The sequence below is a fragment of the Erpetoichthys calabaricus genome, chromosome 5 (genome assembly GCF_900747795.2).
Source record: "Erpetoichthys calabaricus chromosome 5, fErpCal1.3, whole genome shotgun sequence".
NCBI lineage: Eukaryota > Metazoa > Chordata > Cladistia > Polypteriformes > Polypteridae > Erpetoichthys > Erpetoichthys calabaricus.
In genome coordinates, this window is record NC_041398.2 from 223,317,793 (window position 1) to 223,338,248 (window position 20,456).

At 39.4% G+C, this 20,456-nt stretch overlaps 1 protein-coding gene across 2 annotated transcripts in view; it reads left to right on the forward strand.

The window, feature by feature from the left end:
* The window catches only part of myo5b (myosin VB), a 502,861-nt gene that overhangs the window by 356,948 nt on the left and 125,457 nt on the right, over positions 1 to 20,456 (forward strand). For both annotated transcript variants that reach the window (XM_051928010.1, XM_051928011.1), the window contains exon 14: positions 11,021 to 11,104. In XM_051928010.1, coding sequence (XP_051783970.1) covers positions 11,021 to 11,104 — 84 coding nt within the window. The remainder of the gene's footprint in view (positions 1 to 11,020; positions 11,105 to 20,456) is intronic.

Below are 20,456 nucleotides of genomic sequence, written 5' to 3' on the forward strand. Positions count from 1 at the left end.
CTCCCTCTTTTTCTCTTCCTTGGCAGTTCTATCCTTAGCATCCTTCTCCCATTATACTCAGCATCTCTCCTCTGCACATGTCCAAACCAACGCAATCTCGCCTCACTGACTTTGTCTCCCAACTGTCCAATGTGAGCTGACCCGCAATGTCCTCATTTCTAATCCTACCCATCCTCGTCACACCCAGTGTAAATCTTAGCATCTGCTCAGCTCTGTCTCCTGCTTTCTGGTCAGTGCCACCGTCTCCAACCCATATAACAAATCTGGTCTCACTACCATCCTATAGACCTTCCCTTTCACTCTTGAGCAAGACACTGCTTAAAAAACACACTGAGAGTTTGCCAGAAAACACATCAGAGTCTGAAGTCAGGTTCCCTGGCCTAAAAAGACCAATATTGAGCTTTTTGGCCATCAGACGTAAATGCCACGTTTGGCATAAGCCAGGTACTGTTTATTGTCATAAACACACCATCCTCACTGTGAAGCATCGTGATGGTAGCGTCAGCATCATATTATGGGGATGCTCCTCTGCAGCAGGCCTGATTCAGTATGCAATACTTGTGCCTTCAGAGATTTTTTTTTCAGCAAAACTGTGAATAAAGGCATAGCGCAGGAATGGCTTGAAAACAACAATGTTAATGCCCTGGAGTGGCCGAGTCAAAGCCAAAATCTGAGAATTTGTGGCAAAATTTGAAAAAGTTTGTTCACTCATGAGGGTTGTGCAAAGAAAATTGGGGGAAATGGCAGAGTCAAAATGTGCTAAGCTGAATAGAGTAAGAGAGACCTGAGCACACGGACTGAATGCTGTCATGGCTGCCAAAGGTGCATCTATTAAATGCTGACATGAGGAGGTGAATACTTATGAGATTAATTGTTTTGGGTTTTATATCTTCTTATATAATACGCTACTGTGGCTGTCCGTTTGTCTGTCCAGGATTTTAAACCACCTGTAGCTTGCAAAACCGTTTGACCTAATGACCTGAAATTTAGTACACATATATTACATGGCCACTACTGTCTGTGATGATTGACCTCCAAGGTCAAAGGTCAATCCAGGAAGGTCAGGGTCAAAAATCAAATAACTTGTAGCCTGAAATTTGGTACACGTATACTACGCTGAAACTTGACATACTGACCTGAAATTTGGTACACATATATGGTCAATGAAGGTCAAGGGTCAACGGAGTATGGTCAGATCAAGTGTATTCACTGCATGTTATCATCTAGTGCACCGTTACTGGTTTGTAAATAATTCAGACCACTTAGCAGATGTGTTTTATTTAACTTTGACATTAAAGAGTCTTTTTCTGTTCATCAGTGTCAAGAAAACGCCAAATTAAATCCATTGTGATTCAGTGATTTATAACGATAAAATGTGAAAACTTTTTATAGGCACTATATGTTTACTTCATGCGCGATGGATTAACATCATTTCAGTCTTGTCCTCAAAGCTGCCATGATGGGCTCCAGTCTCTGAAAACCTGAATTGGATTAAGCAAGTTCAGTCAATGGATGGATTAATGGAGGTTTTCTTTATGTTCACTTGAACTTCTTTACTTACAGTCTGCATTATGAATCACCACTGGAGGCATTGTGAAGTTTACTGCTCTCTTGTTTCTTTAAATTAGATTTTGTCTTCATCCTGTGCTTGAAAATGACCAGTTTTTTTTTTTTTATTTGCAAACAAACTTTGAACTTTTATCATTTTACTTTCCCAATGAAATTTAAGAACAGCCTTAAAGCACTTAATATTCTTTAGGTTGCAGTTTTTCTTTTACAATCTATAAAAGTGATTGTGTGTTTTGTTTTTTTTAGTGAAAACTATATATTATTCTTTCTTAATATGTTCCAGTTTATCCAAGAAAGCAAAGAATGAATTTACAAGTTGATTTTCTATTTATCTATCCATAATGAAACCCTCCTAATACAGTTAAGGATCCCAAGGGCTACAGTCTGTCTTGACAGGAACCAACCCTGGTCAGGATGCCAGCTCATCACAGGATATGCTTGGCCACACCGACACTCATTCACGCAGAGTCACGTTGATGTTGACAGTGACCTTACAAGGATGTCTTTAGGAAGTGACAAGAAAACGGGAATCCCTGGTTTGAGGGCTTTATGCTTTTTGGAAGGCGCTCCGCTCTGATTGCTTTCTGTAAAAATTCCCTATGATATCTACTCCATTCTGGGTTCGCTTCCTGGGTCCTCCCTGCGTGGAGTTTGCATGTTCTCCCTGTGTCTGCATTGGTTTCCTCCAGGTACTCCGGTTTCCTCCCACAGTCCAAAGATATGCAGGTTAGGTGAATTGGCGATTCTAAATTGTCCCTAGTGTGTGCTTGGTGGGGGTGTGTGTGTGTGCGCGCCCTGCGGTGGGCTGGCGCCCTGCCTGGGGTTTGTTTCTTGCCTTGCGCCCTGTGTTGGCTGGGATTGGCTCCAGCAGACCACCGTGACCCTGTAGTTAGGATATAGCAGGTTGGATAATGGATGGATGGATCTACTCTGTTTCAAATTTGACTGCATTAGGCTGGTTGAAGATCCCAGCTGTGTGTAAAAATGTCAAGTTTGAATACACAATAGAAGGTCTGAAAATCGAGAGTACACTTTATGAGAAGGATTTAGGAGTCATAGTGGACTCTAAGCTATCAACGTCCAGTGTGCAGAAGCCATTAAGAAGGCTAACAGAATGTCAGGTTATATAGTGCCCTGATGTGTGGAGTACAAGTCACAGGAGGTTCTACTCAAGCTTTGTAACACACTGGTGAGGCCTCATCTGGAGTACTGGGTGCAGTTTTGGTCTCCAGGTCACAAAAAAGGACAAAGCAGAGCTAGAAAAGGTCCAGAGAAGAGCGACTAGGCTGATTCCAGGGCTACAGGATTATGAATTAATAGGATAGATTAAAAGACCTGAGCCTAGACAGTTTAAGCCAAAGAAGAAGTGCCATGATTGAAATGGTTAAAAATATGAAGGGAATTAGTACAGTGGATTGAGACTGTTATTTTAAAATGAGTTCATCAAGGACAGGGGGACACAGTTGAAAACTTGTTGAGGGTAAATTTCATACAAACATTAGGAAGTTTATCTTCACCCAGAGAACCACAGACACTTGAAATAAGTGACCACGTAGTATGGTCGACAGTAGGAATTTAGGGACTTTCAAAACTCGACTTGATGGGTTTTTTTGAAGAATTGAGCTTTGTTGGGCTGAATGGCCTTGTTCTCGTAGAGATTGTTCTAATGTTCTAATGCCACCTTTCAAAACTCATGTGATTTAATTGAGTTAATTTTGCTGAACCATAAAGTATACTTTGAAAAATGTCCATAACTGTTCTTTTACTCTAAAGACTATGGCATACTTCCATTGAGTTATTTTTTAAACCTTCGTGACCTATCACAGGATCCCAGCAGTATCAGTTACAAAGTGCATGAAACAACCTCAGATGGCACACCAGTCCATCTCAGGATACAAGTGGACAAGGGGAGAACACACAAAATGTCTGAGCCAGAAAACAAGTCCATACCCCAAGAGTCGTAAGCCATCAGTGAACTATAAGGTACCATCACAACACACAACAGTCACATCCTTTATGAATAAAATCAAACACTTTTATTGTTTTTTTTTTCGTTTTTTTTTGTACATGACAACAAGTGAGAATATCTCTTTTTGAGACTATGGCTTTGGTTAAATATGTATGCTGGATGTGAAAAGCTGACAACCTATGAATTTTTCAGGCGCATTTTTTATTTTTGAACATTTCATTTCTTTCTCACAGCTCTGAGTACAGCTTCCAGACCTATTTTTAAAACTTTTCTTACCTTAATGGTCATTGCTGTTTGCTGGAGGTTAGTTGTTCACTAGACTTAATATATTTCTGAAAATATTCACTGTAAGATAGAAAACAGAGTCTTATAAAGTTTTAAGGCACACGTAGTTAAACCCCATATAATTGAAATGAAATAAAAGACGTTTTTACAAACGGTGTTGTAAAAAAAACATCTTTTCAGATGCAAGTCTAAATCTTGACTGCAAAAGATGGCAGATCTTCTGTTTTTAAGGACTTTAGGCAGGAAGAGGCGGGTCCAGTTGAATGCCCACCACACATTACATCATTGGTGTTAAAACCATCAATTTGCCAGTCTGTAGAGGGAGGAAGAGAAATGGTGTTAGTAAACAGTGCCACCCTGTGGAGCAGATTAAAATTACCATCACCAGAACTCTTAAGCTGTCCCCAGTGCTCACATGCATGACACCACCCTTCTATTTTTTGAGTTAGTTTATTTCAATACAGTAGACCCCCGCGAAGTCGCGGTTCAGAGTTCGCAGCCTCAGTCATTCACAGATTTTTCCTTATAACCTATCTAATAATTGTTAGCAGAAACCACAAATATCCTTCACAATTTTTATGGCTTTTTCATGGAAATACTGCACTGTAGAGAGAATAGGAGGCAACTATAGAGGAAAATGTGGCTTGGATGGTGAAAGTAGCCAATAGAATTTGAAACTACAACTCCCAGCAGTCCCTGCAGTGGCTCTGATTGGTCTTCTGCTGAGGGTGCTGGGGCTGTTGGGGGTCAAAGGATATCAGTGTGGCTTTTAAAAAGGGGGCTGGTGACCAAAAGCAAAAAAAAAAGTTTTTGTAATTTGTGTTTCAAGTTCCTGTCTCTCTGTCTGTCTTCTGTTGGGTTACCTGTACTTATTCGTTTTGTCCTGGATCATTTCGTGGTTGGCGTCTAGATTGTCTGCCGTCTGCCTGTGTACATGAGGACTGTAAGTGGATTCATGGCCATCCTGCAAAGGATGATTTACTGTGTGTGTTTTGTTTGTGCTTTGTTGTATTTAATGTGTAATCGGCATAAGGGGAACAGGAGTGGTATCGTTGTTTTCATTTATTTCATTTGTTTTCATTACATTCTTTATTTGCTGTTTGATTACCGGTTTGCTTTGTTTTTGTCTCTGTTTGTGAGTGCATGCGGGTTGGGCCAAGGCTGGGTCTTCACCATAAAAATAAATAAATCGCCGTCTTCTCAACAATGTGAATCTTAGCGGCACCGGACCGCTACAGCGTTATTCATTTCTCCTTGCTGCTGATTGACTGTGATACATCTCCAGCTGTTCTGTTTTCCGTTTTGTTCCTCTTAACCCTTAAACCGCCACAACCAGCTATAGTCGTTTCCCAGTGCCATTTGCAAGCACACAGGAGCTGATCAGTCAGTGCCATACATTCGTTGAGCAGCCAGCTCATGACCACTGACAGCCCCTTGTGAGCAGGGGGCTGAGCCCACCCCTAGAAGACATGGACGCTCCTCAAAAACCCCCTCTTAAAAAAACGCTGATAGACTACCTTCACATTGCTTCCTTACTTGCTGGGCAGACTTGCGGCTGCTGTGTTGCGTGAAATGCATCTCGCACGACACTACACTTACTTAAAAGCCTGAACAGCACCTGTCCTTTTTGGCTGATTGCTTTATTTCTCTCTCCTCCCCCAGACATTCTCTGCTCCTGTTGGGGGTCCCGCTCCCATTGTGCTCCCCTATGATGTTTGTCTATTCTTTAATCGAGAACTAACTGCATACTGAGCTCGTTTTACTTCTGAAAGAGACATGTTTGTTTGAAGTGTATGAATAAAGTTCCTGTTACTACAATCTCCTGTGTTTCTGTGCAATTCTGTGACCCAAGTGTGGCACCCTGCAGCCTCACTGTCTCTGGGATTGAGCCGCTGCACTAGACTAGCCTGTCAGTGTTTACCTCTGTGTGCTTGATTTACTGAATTTCATCCATTGCGTCAGTTGCACCTTGTACATATTGTTCCAGTAGTTTTTTAAATAGTTTTTACAGTTTAACAGTTAAAGCCCCAAGATGCTGTCAAAACGGCCTGCACCTTCCAAGGCTTCTGGCAATGAAAACGCGCTTGCATGAATTACAGTACATATAACGGTAACATCGGTATTTTACATTCTAGCACTGCAGGTGACATGTCAGTACACTGCTGTACAGTAGACGGGTTTACCTTTACATTCTTTATTTTTAGGTAATGTATTAAGCTGAGTTTGAAATTAAATTAAAGTGTTTTGGGGGCATATTTATGGTTTAAACTAATAAAACAGGTATTTTTTAACCACATTCAAAATTTGCGGTTTTTCACAATTTGTGGGTGTTTTAGGAAAGTAATCACCGCAAATTTTGGGGGTGTACTGTATAGTATTGCAGGGAGCCAGTGCCTATTCTAGGCTTCATTAAATGTAAGGCAGCAACCAACATCTGACTGAAAGGAAACCATCATAGGTACACTTAATAGTACTTTGCTGGTTTAGAGTCTTCAGCTAAAGTAACGTGTATGGGTAAATCAGAACGCTCCATTTACTACGACAGGCCAATAGCTTGACTCAAAAAAAATAAAAGCATTGACAAAATTTCAGACAATTGTATGTTACACTTAGAAATGGAAACAAACGATGTTATATTTAAAAATCTGACACCCAGTCTGAAGTTTCAAGGTTAGGTTCACATTTTACTAATGGAGCTGGAGAGTGTCGATGTGTTGCATGTTGGTTGGACATCCATCCATCCATCCATTTTCCAACCCGCCGAATCCGAACACAGGGTCACGGGGGTCTGCTGGAGCCAATCCCAGCCAACACAGGGCACAAGGCAGGAAACAATCCTGGGCAGGGTGCCAACCCACCGCAGTTGGTTGGACATGTGAATAAGAATTGTACTGCACTGTGTATATGTGACAATTAACTTGAACTTGAAATGCAATGTTCACTTAAATAACCATAAGTCTCCGGTTCACCATGACATTGTAATGTTAAAAATAGTGTATAGAAGATAGAGAGGTTAGGAGCGTGTGCTGATATAGTGCATTGTCGCACCCACCACATGACAAACCAACTCGGGATCCCAGATTAGGACCCGAGTGCAGTCATGTGACGGGTGACACCTCAGCACCACACTATTTCAGATGGAATGGAACAGTGTGAGGTTTTTTATGGTGGCTGGAGTGCCAGTTCTGCCACCAACCCCCAGGTTTTTACCTACAGGTTGGAGTGTCTACATGCAGGGCTGGATGCAGATTAACTTCATACCCAGGACAGAGCAATTGCAGGTTAAGGGTCTTGCTCAAGGTCCCAAAGAAGTAGAGTTACTTTTGGCGTTTATGGGATTTGAAATGGCAACCTTCCGATTATCAGTGCAGATCCCTAGCCTCAGAGCCACCACGCTGCCTAAAAAGACAGGTGGATGGATAATTCTCTAAAGGCAGGTTGCCTTGACATAACAAGTAAGGTGAAGAATGATTGTGTATAACGTACAATGCAGTACAGGGCGACCATCTGAGAAGCATTCCATCAATCAGGCATTTATGGTAGAGTGTCTAGTCAGAAGCCACTCTTGAGTAAAAGACAAGTGATGGCATTTAAAGGACTCTGACAACATGAGGATAAAGATGCTCTGGTCTGATGAGACAAAAACTGAATGCTCCAAGTGCCATGTCTGGAGAAAACCAGGCACTGCACATCACCTGCCTAATACCATCCCTATATGAAGCAGGGTGTTGGCAGCATCAAGCTATGGGAGTGCTTCATGGTGGCAATGACAGGAAGACTGATTAGAATTGAGGGAAAGATAAATGCATCTAAATACAGAAAGGTCCTTGTAGAAAACCTGCTCTAGAGTGCAACTGACCTCAGACTGGGGTGTTAGTTCTCCTTTCAAGATGTCAATGACCTGAAGCATACAGCCAAGACAATGTTGGTGTGGGTATGAGACAAGTCTCTCAATATCACTGAGTGGCACAGCCAAGACCCCAACTTAAATCTCGTAGAACATCTGTGGAGAGACCTGAAGATGGCAGTTTACAGACATGTCCCATTCCATCTAACAGAGCTTAAGAGGGCCTGCCCAAATCTAGGTGTGCACAGCTTGTAGAAACTTACCCAAGAAGACTCAAAGCTGTAATAACTGCTAAAGAGGCTTCAACAAAGTACTGAATTAAGGGTCTGAATACTTATGCTGTACAAATGAGAGAGTTCAGTTTTTAATTTTTAATGGATTTGTAAACCTTTCTAAAACATGTTTTCAGTTTCTTATTATATGTTATTGAATATAGAATGATTAATAAAAATGGCAAATGTGTCCATTTAAAATTAATCAATACACAATAATATGTGCAGAAACTCAAGGAAGTCTGAATACTTTCTGAATCCACTGTAATATTATATATTTGTGACTATAAGATGATCCTGTCAGTCTTTAGCTCTATTGATATAATTTATGAAAGTCTCAGTTATACACTGTACATGACTCACCTCTATTAGAAATATTAACCACTTAAATCTCTCATTGTAGTTGTCTACTGTATTTAATAATAATAATAATAATAAATTTTATTTATATTGCACTTTATATTTTAGCAATCCCAAAGTGCTACAGAGTAAAAATAGAATAATAAAATAAAAAAAAAAGAACAGAAGAGTCTATAAAATACTTTAACAAAATGACTTTCTAAAAAGATGAGTTTTTAGGTTTCGCTTAAAGGCCTCAGTCGACTGTGGGGCTCTCAGGTAATCAGGGAGGGCATTCCACAGCCTCGGCGCCACCGATGAAAACGCCCTGTCACCCATGCTGCTGAGCTTAGTTCTGGGGACTTGAAGAGTGTTAGTGAGTACAGAGCGGAGGGAACGTAAGGAGTTATGGGGGGTAAGGAGTTCCTGTAGATAAAGAGGGGCATGTCCATAAATGCACTGATGGGTAAGAAGGGAGACCTTGTACTCTATTCTGAATGAAACAGGGAGCCAGTGAAGGGTTTTCAGGATTGGGGTGATGTGATCATACTTTCGCACCCTCATCAGGATCCTGGCAGCGCTGTTCTGAATATACTGGAGTCTCTGGATACTCTTGCCAGGAATCCCAATGAGGAGTGCATTACAGTAATCCAGCCTGGAAGAGACAAAGGCATGGACGAGCTTCTCTGCATCTGCCAGGGTGAGTAATGGGCGGAGTTTGGCGATGTTCTTGAGATGGTAAAAAGATGACTTACAGAGATATTTGATGTGGGGTGTCAAAAGTAAGTTGGGAGTCCATTCTAACACCCAAATTAGTAACAGATGTGGAAAGAGGAATATTTTGGCCAGAGAAAGTAATACTGGTGATGGTAGAAGAGCGAAGATGATGTGATGTACCAACTAACTATTTGGACCCCCAACCCTTTAAACAACAAGCTAGTTTGTTCAATCCCTGCTGCCAATGTGTTGTCTTATTCTGAGGATGTCGCTTAAACTGCTTGTATTATAATTTGCAGGGTGTAATGTGACTGTAAATAGTTACAGTAGATTTCTGCACTTGTAAAGTATCATTAAGATGCTGCTCATTACAACTTAAAAAGAAAAGGTTGCCTGCTGATTAAATGGACTACTGGAAAAGGTTGCTGCCTTGTAGATCAAGTGCCCAGATTTTCTGACCCGGTCCTCGTGTTTGCATTTCCTCCACTGCCCCAAACACATACACGTTAGTTTAATTGGCTACAGTTGTATATTTGCATCTGGCTATAGCCTGACACCCTGTCTAAGGTGTTCCTCTTCTTGTCCCCAGCTCTGCAGGTGGCCTTATCATAAATTGGATTAAGAGGGTTTGAGAAAATGCGAATTGTTTATTCTTTAGCTGCCATTTTGACTTTTGTCTTCCTCCAAAATTTATTTGTAACGAATGTCCTGTACCCCATTTATGCCTTCATTAGACCATTCAGTCCAGATTTATATCTTACTTCAGTTTATGTATTACATACTTAACAGTCGAGTTAGTGTAGGGCTTTGTCAGCACGCATCTGCAAAGGAAAAAAAAAGGTAAAGGTTATTTACACACTGAAAGAGAAAGTAAATTAAAGACAAAATATTTTGTCTGTAAAGTCATGTCATTCTCCTGTAGGTATGTGTCTCATTAACACCCTTAGTTTGTACTGTTCGGTATTCCACTGACATGGTGAGATCCGGAGACCCGAGTTCCCTTTCCAGGCCACTATGAGTGGAGTTTTCACATTCTCCTCATTGTTGTCAGGAAGTTCAGTTGTCTCCCACATCTCAAAGATTTCCCTGTTAGCTGTTCACGTGGGGCAGTCTGCATGGTCTGATGGTTAAGGCTTTAAACCCTAAAGTTGGCAGATTAGTTCTCCCCCTGAGACTTCTACAGCTGGACCATGTGCCTGTGAAGTGCCTTCAGGTGGTGTTCAGTAAACAAAGGTACTTTTATAAAATAAGGGTTGTTTGTAAATGTGGACTTAAATTCCATACAGGAACGATGAAGAAATTCAGAGGAACAAATCTTAAAAAACAAGTCAGCAAAAACTAGTCACCAATTAAGAAAAGGGTTAGAAAACCTGAAGCCACTGCGGCCCTCCAGGACCCGGAGTTTAAGACCACTGGTTTAGTCTGTTATTCCCCAAACATCCCAAAGGTGCACATGTTAAACTGATTGCCCCCAAATGAGTATTTGCACAAGTGGATCCTGAGATGGACTGGCATTCCTTCAAGGCTTAGTTCCTGCTAAAGTGCAAGAACAAGCTCGTACCTCCTTGACCTTCCGTTGGAAAATGTCATATTAAGTTTGATTCTGGTAAAGCTGAAAGGCTTTTTTTTCAAGGTGTAGTTTCTTTTGATGATGATCCGCTGTGGCAACCCCTAACGGGAGCAGCTGAAAGAAGAAGTTTCTTTTGATGATAGCCATCACATTGATATTTCTCAGTTTATAAAAAATAAAAACTTCTAGCCAGATACTTCTGAACTGAACAGCTTCTTTTTATAATTTGATTTCCCAGGCATCAAAGGCTTAATTTCTTCTTAAATATGTGTGATACATGCCTTTTAACTCTCCCTTTCAAAGCTTGGCTTGATATGAGTCTTGCACAGAGATTTTTTTCCTTTTTATTTAACATTTCTAGAATAAGAGGTCTTATTTAAGAATGACTACAGTTGATGCAATGGCGTATTTAGGTGGTAATGGCTGCTTTAACTGATTTTGTGTTCTGGCAGGTTGAATACCAGTCTGATGGCTTTTTAGAGAAAAACAGGGACACCGTTTATGAAGAGCAGATTAACATTCTGAAAGCCAGTAAGGTAAGTCACCATTACTAGATGAGCATTTGGATTTTAGTGATATTATAAATGTAACAGTGCAAGTCTAAGTACTTTTACTTGTGTTGGAAGTTATCTTTGGATACAGTTTTGGTTGCAACAATGCTTGATACCTAAAATGAATACTTCAGTATGAAATAAAGTCTTTTTATTGGAGGTTTAATCAATAAATCTTACTTAGCTATACATGTTTTTGGTTTCATGATATAATATTTATTTTTGATACGTTTTTGTTCATCATTGTTTCAGTTAACAAGGAAACATTGTGTTTCCTTACCGACATGTAGCCAGTGATGGTTTGCATTCACTCAAGTTTGACCTCTCCACTAACCATTTCTAATGTCTTGGCTAATCTCTTGTTCTTCTGCTTCTTCTGCTCCTGCTTCTTCTTCTTCTTCACTGCTTCTGATTCTACTGCTTCTTCTTCTTCTGCTTCAATAGATTAGTCTTATCTTTAATGTGAAGGAATGTTCTCAAAGGGCTCTTCACTTCCCCTGTGGCTAAGAAAACTCAACAGAGGCTTTCTTTTTTGAGACGTTTAAAGAGTCTTGTGTTAAACAAAGTGTATTGGCAGTTTTCTGCAAGTCCATTACTGAAAGAGTTTTGACCTTCTTAATCACATTTTGGTATGACATTCTACTAAGAATATCGAGCAACTATAGTGACAGAGAGAGTGTTGTGCGCTGCTCCTCTTCAGAGAATCGAAACGCAAAGCCGTTAAGAAGCTGACCCATCACATCCTATCTATCTATCTATCTATCTATCTATCTATCTATCTATCTATCTATCTATCTATCTATCTATCTATCTATCTATCTATCTATCTATCTATCTATCTATCTATCTATCTATCTATCTATCTATCTATCTATCTATCTATCTATCTGTCCATCATATAGTGACTTTCATATCTATCTATCTATCTATCTATCTATCTATCTATCTATCTATCTATCTATCTATCTATCTATCTATCTATCTATCTATCTATCTATCTATCTATCTATCTATCTATCGTTAAGAAAAAAAAAAGAAATCGCAATCCCAATTCTTCTTCCTTTCTTCATCATCATTATGTAAATAAAGGCTCTCTAGACTCCAGCAAGTATCAAAGAAACATTTTTTAATAAAGTCATCTAAGAAGCATACTATTCAAGATGTTAGTTCTGCACTGTATTCAAAGATACGTCAACAGCTCTTTGTTGAGACAAATCTTTTATAGATATGAATATACAGTACAAGAGCATCTTTAGCACGTAGCTGATAGCATGTAAATGTTTAAATGAACATATTTACTTAAAAAAGGTATAGTGGGATGATCTGAACATTAATAATGGGATACATTCTTGGTGAGTGAAGGTCAGAGGCTGCTTCGTAGAGGAGCTTCTGTATCCTTTAAACCAGATAGAAAAAAAGTCAGCATAAAGTGCTTTTGTTACTTTTGTAATTTTATGGCACCCCTTCAGGAATACGTTTGACACAGCTCCAACTCCTAGAACAATGTGTGTTAATTTAACACAGTTAGAAAAGCCTCATGAGCCTAAGAGCCCAAAATGCTAAAGTGTTATAGAAATGATTTTCCCAGCACAATCTGTCTGTCATGATGTCATTGCATTTTTTTTCTGGCTTTATTTTCATTAGTTTTCAGTGTGGACGTTTCCCTGTGTAAGGAATACAATTCTGACAAATATTTTCAAAACTGGGGTTGAGTTCATTGAAATATTTTCACATCTTTTTACCATGCTACATTTATTGTTAATGGGCTTGTGTCACTACAATATTGCTAGGGTACAACAACAACAACATTTATTTATATAGCACAGAAAAAACTAAAAAAAACTCCAGAGGGCTGGAGGAAAAAAAAAAAACAAAATCTGCAGGGGTTCTGAGGCCATGAGACCACCCAGCCCTCTTTAGGCATTCTACCTAAAATAAATGATCTCAATCAGTCCTCATTGTATGCCGGGTTCATATGGAAGAACTTGATGATGATGGTCATGTGGACTTCTGGCCTTTAATCCATCAGTGTAGGGTGCTTTGATCAGGTGGTAGTGGCGCAGATCGCCACCACAGAAAAGCAGAAAATAGGACAGCAGAGAAAATAGGGACTAGTACAGATTGCGAAGCCATGATTGAAATGATAATTAAATGCATATATAGAATATCAGGTTTACACTAAAATGAAGCTATAAGAAAGCCTTTTTAAAGTAATGTGTTTTTAGCAGTTTTTTAAAGTGCTCCACTGTATTAGCCTGGCGAATTTCTATTGGTAAGATATTCCAGATTTTAGGTGCATAACAGCAGAAGGCCACCTCACCACTTCTTTTAAGTTTAGCTCTTGGAATAATAAGCAGACACTCATTTGAAGATCTAAGGTTACAATTTGAAGTGTAAAGTGAAAAGCATTCCGAAATATAGAAAGGAGCGAGATTAGGTTTGGTGCCTAGAGTAAGGTTCTTGGTTTTCTGAGTTTGCAGGTAAAATTCAAAAGAACCATTTGTGTTAGTATGCATTTACTTGGCTGGTTTCTTTATTATAGACCAGGGGTTCTTAACCTGAGGTCCATAGACCCCTAGGGGGTCCATGAATGAGTTTCAGGGGTTCCGTCAGGGTCAAATAAAAATTAACATTTATATTCACTATACAGCCCAGTACTGTTGATTTAGCGTAGATGTAGTAGTAATGGTAGTAGAAAACATAGTAGTAGTGAATCTGTTTTAATTTGCACAACTGGATTGTATTTCATAATTATAATGAGTGGCCATTACTTTTAGCATAAAAAGAAGCATATTTTTTAGATTGTTTAATAATACTTTGTGTAAGTCATATATGTATGAGACAATCAAAATCTCGATAAATAAAGTACATTGTATTCATTGAATGCAAAGCAGTGTTTATGTGAATACTCCTGGGGAAGGGAGTCCATAGCTTTCATCAGATTCTTAGTAGTCTGTGACTCAAAAAAGGTTAATAATCACTATTATAGACCCTTTGCTTCGAACCTTAGACTATAATTTTTACTTTGCTGATTTGGTTTTGGTAAAATTTAGGGAGGATCGTGCACTGAGGACCCTCTTCTCCTATTTCACTGTCAAATAGGTGTGCCTCGTTCAGGCATCATATTGTGTTTCTATCTAACTAGCTATCTAATATACTGCCTTTCATATGTTTCATATCTGGTATCAGTAATCTAAGGTTTTGCCCATTTATAATAGTTTTCCTTTCACAACTTAAATGACTACAACAGTTTTTCTGATGGCTGGCATGAAAGAATAAGGGTGTGTACATGAGTGTACTCTGCAATGGCGTGGAGCCATGTTCATTTTTGTTTCTCACTTTGTAGCTGATGTTGTTACCATCTAATCTCATCTCATCTCATCGTTCCATCTTCTGAAGCCACTTTTCCTTGTCAGGGTTGTGATGATACTGCTACCAGACCATGGAAATGTGAAGGGCTTTAAAGGCGGAGAGGATACGTTAATTTGGGTTTCACCCTAGATTTCTGAGATATGAACTGTGAATGAGAAATGGGATCAAACAAAGTATGAAGTTACTTAAAATGTCTGTCCTTTTGTCTAATTGAGGGCTAGCCTTATAATGAAGACTCATTAAGCAGGATCAGCAGAAAAGCAGATGCTTAATTATCAGTGGTGATTCTGCATTCAGGATTCTTTGCATTTGGCATCGGCAGATCTCACCTTCTCTCACATAGTTTTTCACTAATTTAGATTTTAAAAAGTAGGAGCACTGACAAAATATGTGTTCTCCATTTCCAAACTTGTAAGTAGCTGAAGTATTCCAGAATAAAAAAAGCCCTTTTGCTGGTTTACAAAGTACTAAAAACTGCATTATAATGAGTAGATTTATTACTAAATGTTTCCATGTATTTTCTTAATCAGGTTAATCCATTTTCATGCTTACAGAGTTCAGAAGCCTATTCCAGCAGCTTCATGTACAACACAGGAGCCAGTCATGCCGAGTCGTCAGTTCATTACAGAGCACACTAACTCACCCTGGACAGTTTAGAGCCATCAGTTAACTTACCTTGAATGTTTTTAGAGTATGTGGGTAGAAGACTGAAGTTTCCGTCAAAAATCCCATGTAGACACAGAAAGATCATACAAAGCATTTCTCAATTCTTAAGGCTGTTAAGATGCTGAATACTTTTTCTTAATCTGTCATTTTATCATCAGTTATTGATTTACAGGCCTGTACAAATACGTGGGTGCAAATAAGCCACTAACTTCAGCCCTATCAGAAACCAGGCTAACAAAACATATGGTGATGAGGGAGAAAATGGCAAAAACACCAGTTAGCAGTATCCCCTCTAAGAACTTCTTTTGGATTTCTTGCAATCTGAGCCCACTCCATCTCTTTTTTCAATGACCGACATCACCAATCCTGGCAGCACAAGACTTACGGCTTTAAACCGATTCAGGTCAAGTCAAAGACTCAAACAGAGTTCTCGCTGCGTAAATATAGGAATCGGACACATGAGATGATGGCCCTGATAATCTCACAACCTGTACAACTTCGTCAGCCCAAGGCAGATTTCATTTCCAGTCGTTACTTTTCCAAATTTTGTTATACTTAGGATTTACTAAATATGCAGTGGTTATCTCTGGTTATTTTTTTAATATAGCATGTTGTTCTAGTCTTATTCACCAAAACAATTTCACTTGCAAGGGGGCTGCAGTGTTGGCATCTTTCCTAGGACCCTTGGGATATGTTTGAAGATTGAAATTTCGAAGCTGAATATTAATGGTGTTCACAAAAGAGGAGTAACGTGCAGCACGTATTAAGGCCTCCCCAAATTTAGGGGCCAAGGGTGGCCTCCACAGTTGTACTACCCAGGAGAGGGGTTTTTGTATAGCACATTTAGGTTTTTAAAAGAACCCTTGCAGTTTTAAAGTGATTCAATAATGTTGCCCTAGCAGAATTTATAGTACGGCCTGAATGGCACCCCAACATTCATCTTGAAACTTGTGTCTTACCTCACTCAACCACAACGTCCACCCATCCAGCTCACAAGGCACATAGTCCCCATGCAGAGGTGCGAGACCTTTGCTGGGCACACTCATGAATCTACCACATATGCCCACATTGTCCATTTACTATCTTTTTTTTTGAGTGTTGAATCCTTTAAGTAAAATTTAAACAGCTTACAGGATTTGATGTTCTTTAAATTTTTTCAAAAGACTGAGTGTGATCTTTTACACAACTTTAAATTGACTTGTTGGTAAGCAGTTGCAATGAATTTTACTTTCAACTTTTTTCATCATTGTAATAAATCTGTCATGCATCCACTTACTTCACATTCTCTTTTTAGGAGAACTAATAAGTTCAGTCCTCTGACTTAACCACCCATCACGTTCATACCCGTCATTCAATTTTATTCTCTCTTCCCATTAATAACTTTTCCGTGGCGGCTAAGGGAGTTCACTTCATTCCTGTGCTCTCCAGAGCACATCGTTTTCTACAAAGCTTTCCATTAGACTGTTTAAATCACAGTGACTAGTATAGGCCCATTACATTCAAATTGAAAAAAGTCACCACATTATTTCATTTTTCTTCCACAGCCATAACTATTAATTGATTACATGATTCATGGTGTCCTTTTCTAGTGGTACAGAATTTGTATGAACATAAACCTTTTATTCCAAGCCTGATAACGAAAGACAAAGATTTTGCTCCAGGCAGCCATTTGACATTTAAATGAGCAAGCAGCTGTCATAAATAGGCAGTTTTAAAAACGCCCAAGCAGTTATTTTATATGTAATTATCAGAAAAATATACTGTGTTAGGGGAAAGTCATGAGATTTTGCTGGGTTGGTGTAATGCTCACCTTTAGAGATACTAAAGCCATATGCACACCCCTTCTCTTCCTTCAAAGATCTGGTACAAATCTGGACTCGCAGAGGTAGAGATGTTTTGATGTGTGAGTGCTCGTGAGATTTGAGAGGATTGATCATGGGGTGGCCTATGACCCTCTGCCACTCTGTTACGGACATATACATTGCTGCTTTCATTTGTTTAACATCATGACAGGATAATGGGGTTCCAAAATAAAGTTGTATTCTTTTTTCCCTGTTATATCACAATTAGCTGAAATAATAGTTGAAGCTCTTGTGTAAACAAGGGGCAAAAGTACAGTTAAAGCAAATGCCCATTTACAGATGTGGCCATCAACATTATTTAGCAATTCATCCTCATCATGTTAAGGTCATGTCATATCACACCGTGTTAGTTGCATGCTATGCAGGGTTCCCAAAGTGGCCTTAGTGAATGTGAGAGAAGGCTAATTAGAGCTTTTATAACTATAATGATGAAGGCAGATCACATTGCTGATGTCACATGATGCAGCTAGGATCAAATATAGAGGACCATGATTCTGTGCATTGATTTGAGATGTAAGGAAAAAATACAAACAACTCTATATCATTGGACGCATACAGTGGATACAGAAAGTGCATAGACACATTCCAATCCTTTACTCAGTACTTTTGAAGCCCCTTTGGCAGCAATTCCAGCCTGGAGTCTTCTTGAGTATGATGTGATATGCTTCACACACCTGGATTTGGGGTTTCCTGCCATTCTTCTCTGCAGATCCTGTGTAGCTCTGTCACTTTGGATGGAGATTGTCAGCAAATAGTTATTTTCAGATCTCTTCAGTGATGTTTGGTTGGGTTCAAGCCCCTTCTCAGAACTGGCAACTTAAGGGCATTCCCTGAATTGTCCCTAAGCCACTCCTGTGTTCTCTTTGCTTTTTGCTTAGCATCATTGTCCTCTTCAGAAGTGAACCTTTGACCCAGTCTGAGGTCTGGAGCACTCTGTAGCAGGTGTTTATTAAAGATATCTCTTTACCTTGCTTCAGCTTTCCCTCAACTCTGTCTAATCTCCCGGTGTTTGCTACTGAGAAACAACACCACAGCATAATATTGCCACCTCCATGCTTCACCATTGGAATGGTATTGTACAGGTAAGGAGCAGTGTCTTCTTTCCCCCAGACATGACCCTAATCTTGGTTTCATTAGCCCAAAGAATCTTGTTACTCACAGTCTGAGAGAATTTTAGGTGTCTTCTTGCAAGCTCCAAGTGGGCTTCCATATTCCTTTTATGGAGGAGAGGCTTCTGTCTGCCCACTCTGTCGTATAGTCCAGATCGTTGGAGTCTTGCAGTGATGGTTGTACTTCTGGAAGTTTCTTCCATTTCCGTACCTGTTCTGAAGAGCTCAACTAGAGTGACCATCCCATTCTTAACATTTTGCTTAGAATGGTTCTTCTTATGCAATTGTTCAGTTTGAACATCTCTGGGAAGATTAGAGGTCATCCAAACTTTTTCCATTTAAGAATTACAAAGGCAACTGTTCCTTGAACCTCAACACAATCCTGTCTCTATGCCTTACAGGCAGTCACTTCAATCTCATGGCTTAGTTTTTTGCTCTGAAACACATTGACAACTGTAGGACCTTCTATAGACAGATGTCTGCTTAACCTAATTGTGTCCAATCAATTGAATTAACCACAGGGGAACTCCAAACAAGTTTTAGAAACATCTCAATGATGATCATTTCATTTGAACATTATAACACTGAAAGGGTCAGAATACTTGTGCCAATGGGATATATCAGTTTTATTTCTAATAAATTTGCAGAAAAATTAAATGATTCTGTTTCCATTTTGTCATTCTTGTGTTTTCATTATTGTTGTATTTGTTGGAAAAATGAATTTAAATTGTTTTGGTATAAGACTGCAACATAGCAAAATGTGAAAAAAGTGAAAGGGTCTGAGTACTTTGTGAGTCCAGTATATTTCAGTAAGAAAAGAGTGGGAAGTTTCACCAAGAGCAGTCCATTAAGAACTTCAAAGACAGACACTATGGTCAGGTTGGACTGCATAAATACTGTATCACACTGAAAATGCAGTTTTGCATGTTGTGGGGAGCAAATGAACATGCTCTGTTATCTTCTGATTAGTGCAGAAAGTCATCTGGTAGTGTCCATTGAAACTGGAGAAAAAGCTGGCAGAAACAAAGATGGACCTGGGTGCTGGGCCACACCGAAGTGGAGTCACTGGGGGGTGCAGCCCTACACTGATTCAAGATGTGTGTCAAGAAGCCACTGCATTCCTTTAAATTTAGGTGGATACAGACCAGAGACAAATCAACATAAGATAGACAGCCACCTTATAGTAAGCATATGGTAACAAGATGAACTGCTAATGAGGTTGTAATGATGTTTTTGTCATACTCATTATATTTTGTTTATTATTTGAGCATATTATCTATAATTCATGAAAAAATCAGTAACTTTTTCTTCTGCCTGTTCCAGTACTCTTTCTAGTTGCCTGGGATTATAACATGTAAAAGAAATGGGGAAGTGTTGAACTACAATAGTAGTCAAACCTGGCAGACTGGTAAAAATATGATATTTGGGGCATTATTTTTAAAGTCTACATAATAAGGAGTACAAAGGGGAATAGGGTCACCCTAGGACCCTACTATGACCAAACACAGCCTGATCCATGTTACTATCCAAGCGCATTCCCAGATATTTGCATATCAGGACCACCTCATTGTCTACTCCCAGATTACGAGTGGAGTCAACAGACTTAATCTGGATTTACAGAGGTAGTAGCAGAATGAAGGATATTGCTTATGCTAATCATCGTCACCAGTTGCTGAAAAAAGATTCAGTTTTGTGATTTATGAAACATTGTCTTTTATTTTTTATGTCCTGTAAACCATGTTGTACACGTTATGAAGTCAACGCATTGCTTATAACATGTAAAAGTTGGTTTGTCTTGATTCTACTTGTACAGTGTGTTGTTCAGTATTCTTGACTGGAACAAAACAAATGTTTGCTTTGTGGACAATAAACGCAAGGCAGTATGATATTTTAACCAAGCTGTCAAGTAGGTGGAAAGGACTGATGTGCCTAATAAACTGGTCACTCAGTATCAAGCTCTATTTTACTTTCCTAAAGTGAGAAAATCAGCAGTGCCCAATTATATCTGCTCTCCTGTTTTGGACAGCGCTTTCCTTGATTGCCTCCCTGTACACATCACTGTCTCAGGAGGCGCCTATAGCAGCACATAATGAACAAGTTAGCTCCATTTCTCTTCATCACAGCTTATGACCAGATGCTACCTATCCTGAGGCATGTTAAGAGCCAATGTTTAGCTTGTCTTCATCTGGCGGATCTCAGGATTGTCTTCTTAACCTATTTTTAATATTTCCAATGACATGCACCAGTTGTACTGTCCTGAGAGTCCACATGAGCAGTTTGTCCCCAAAAGAGAACGTTCATCAAGCACATCCGGCTGGGTCTTTCCTA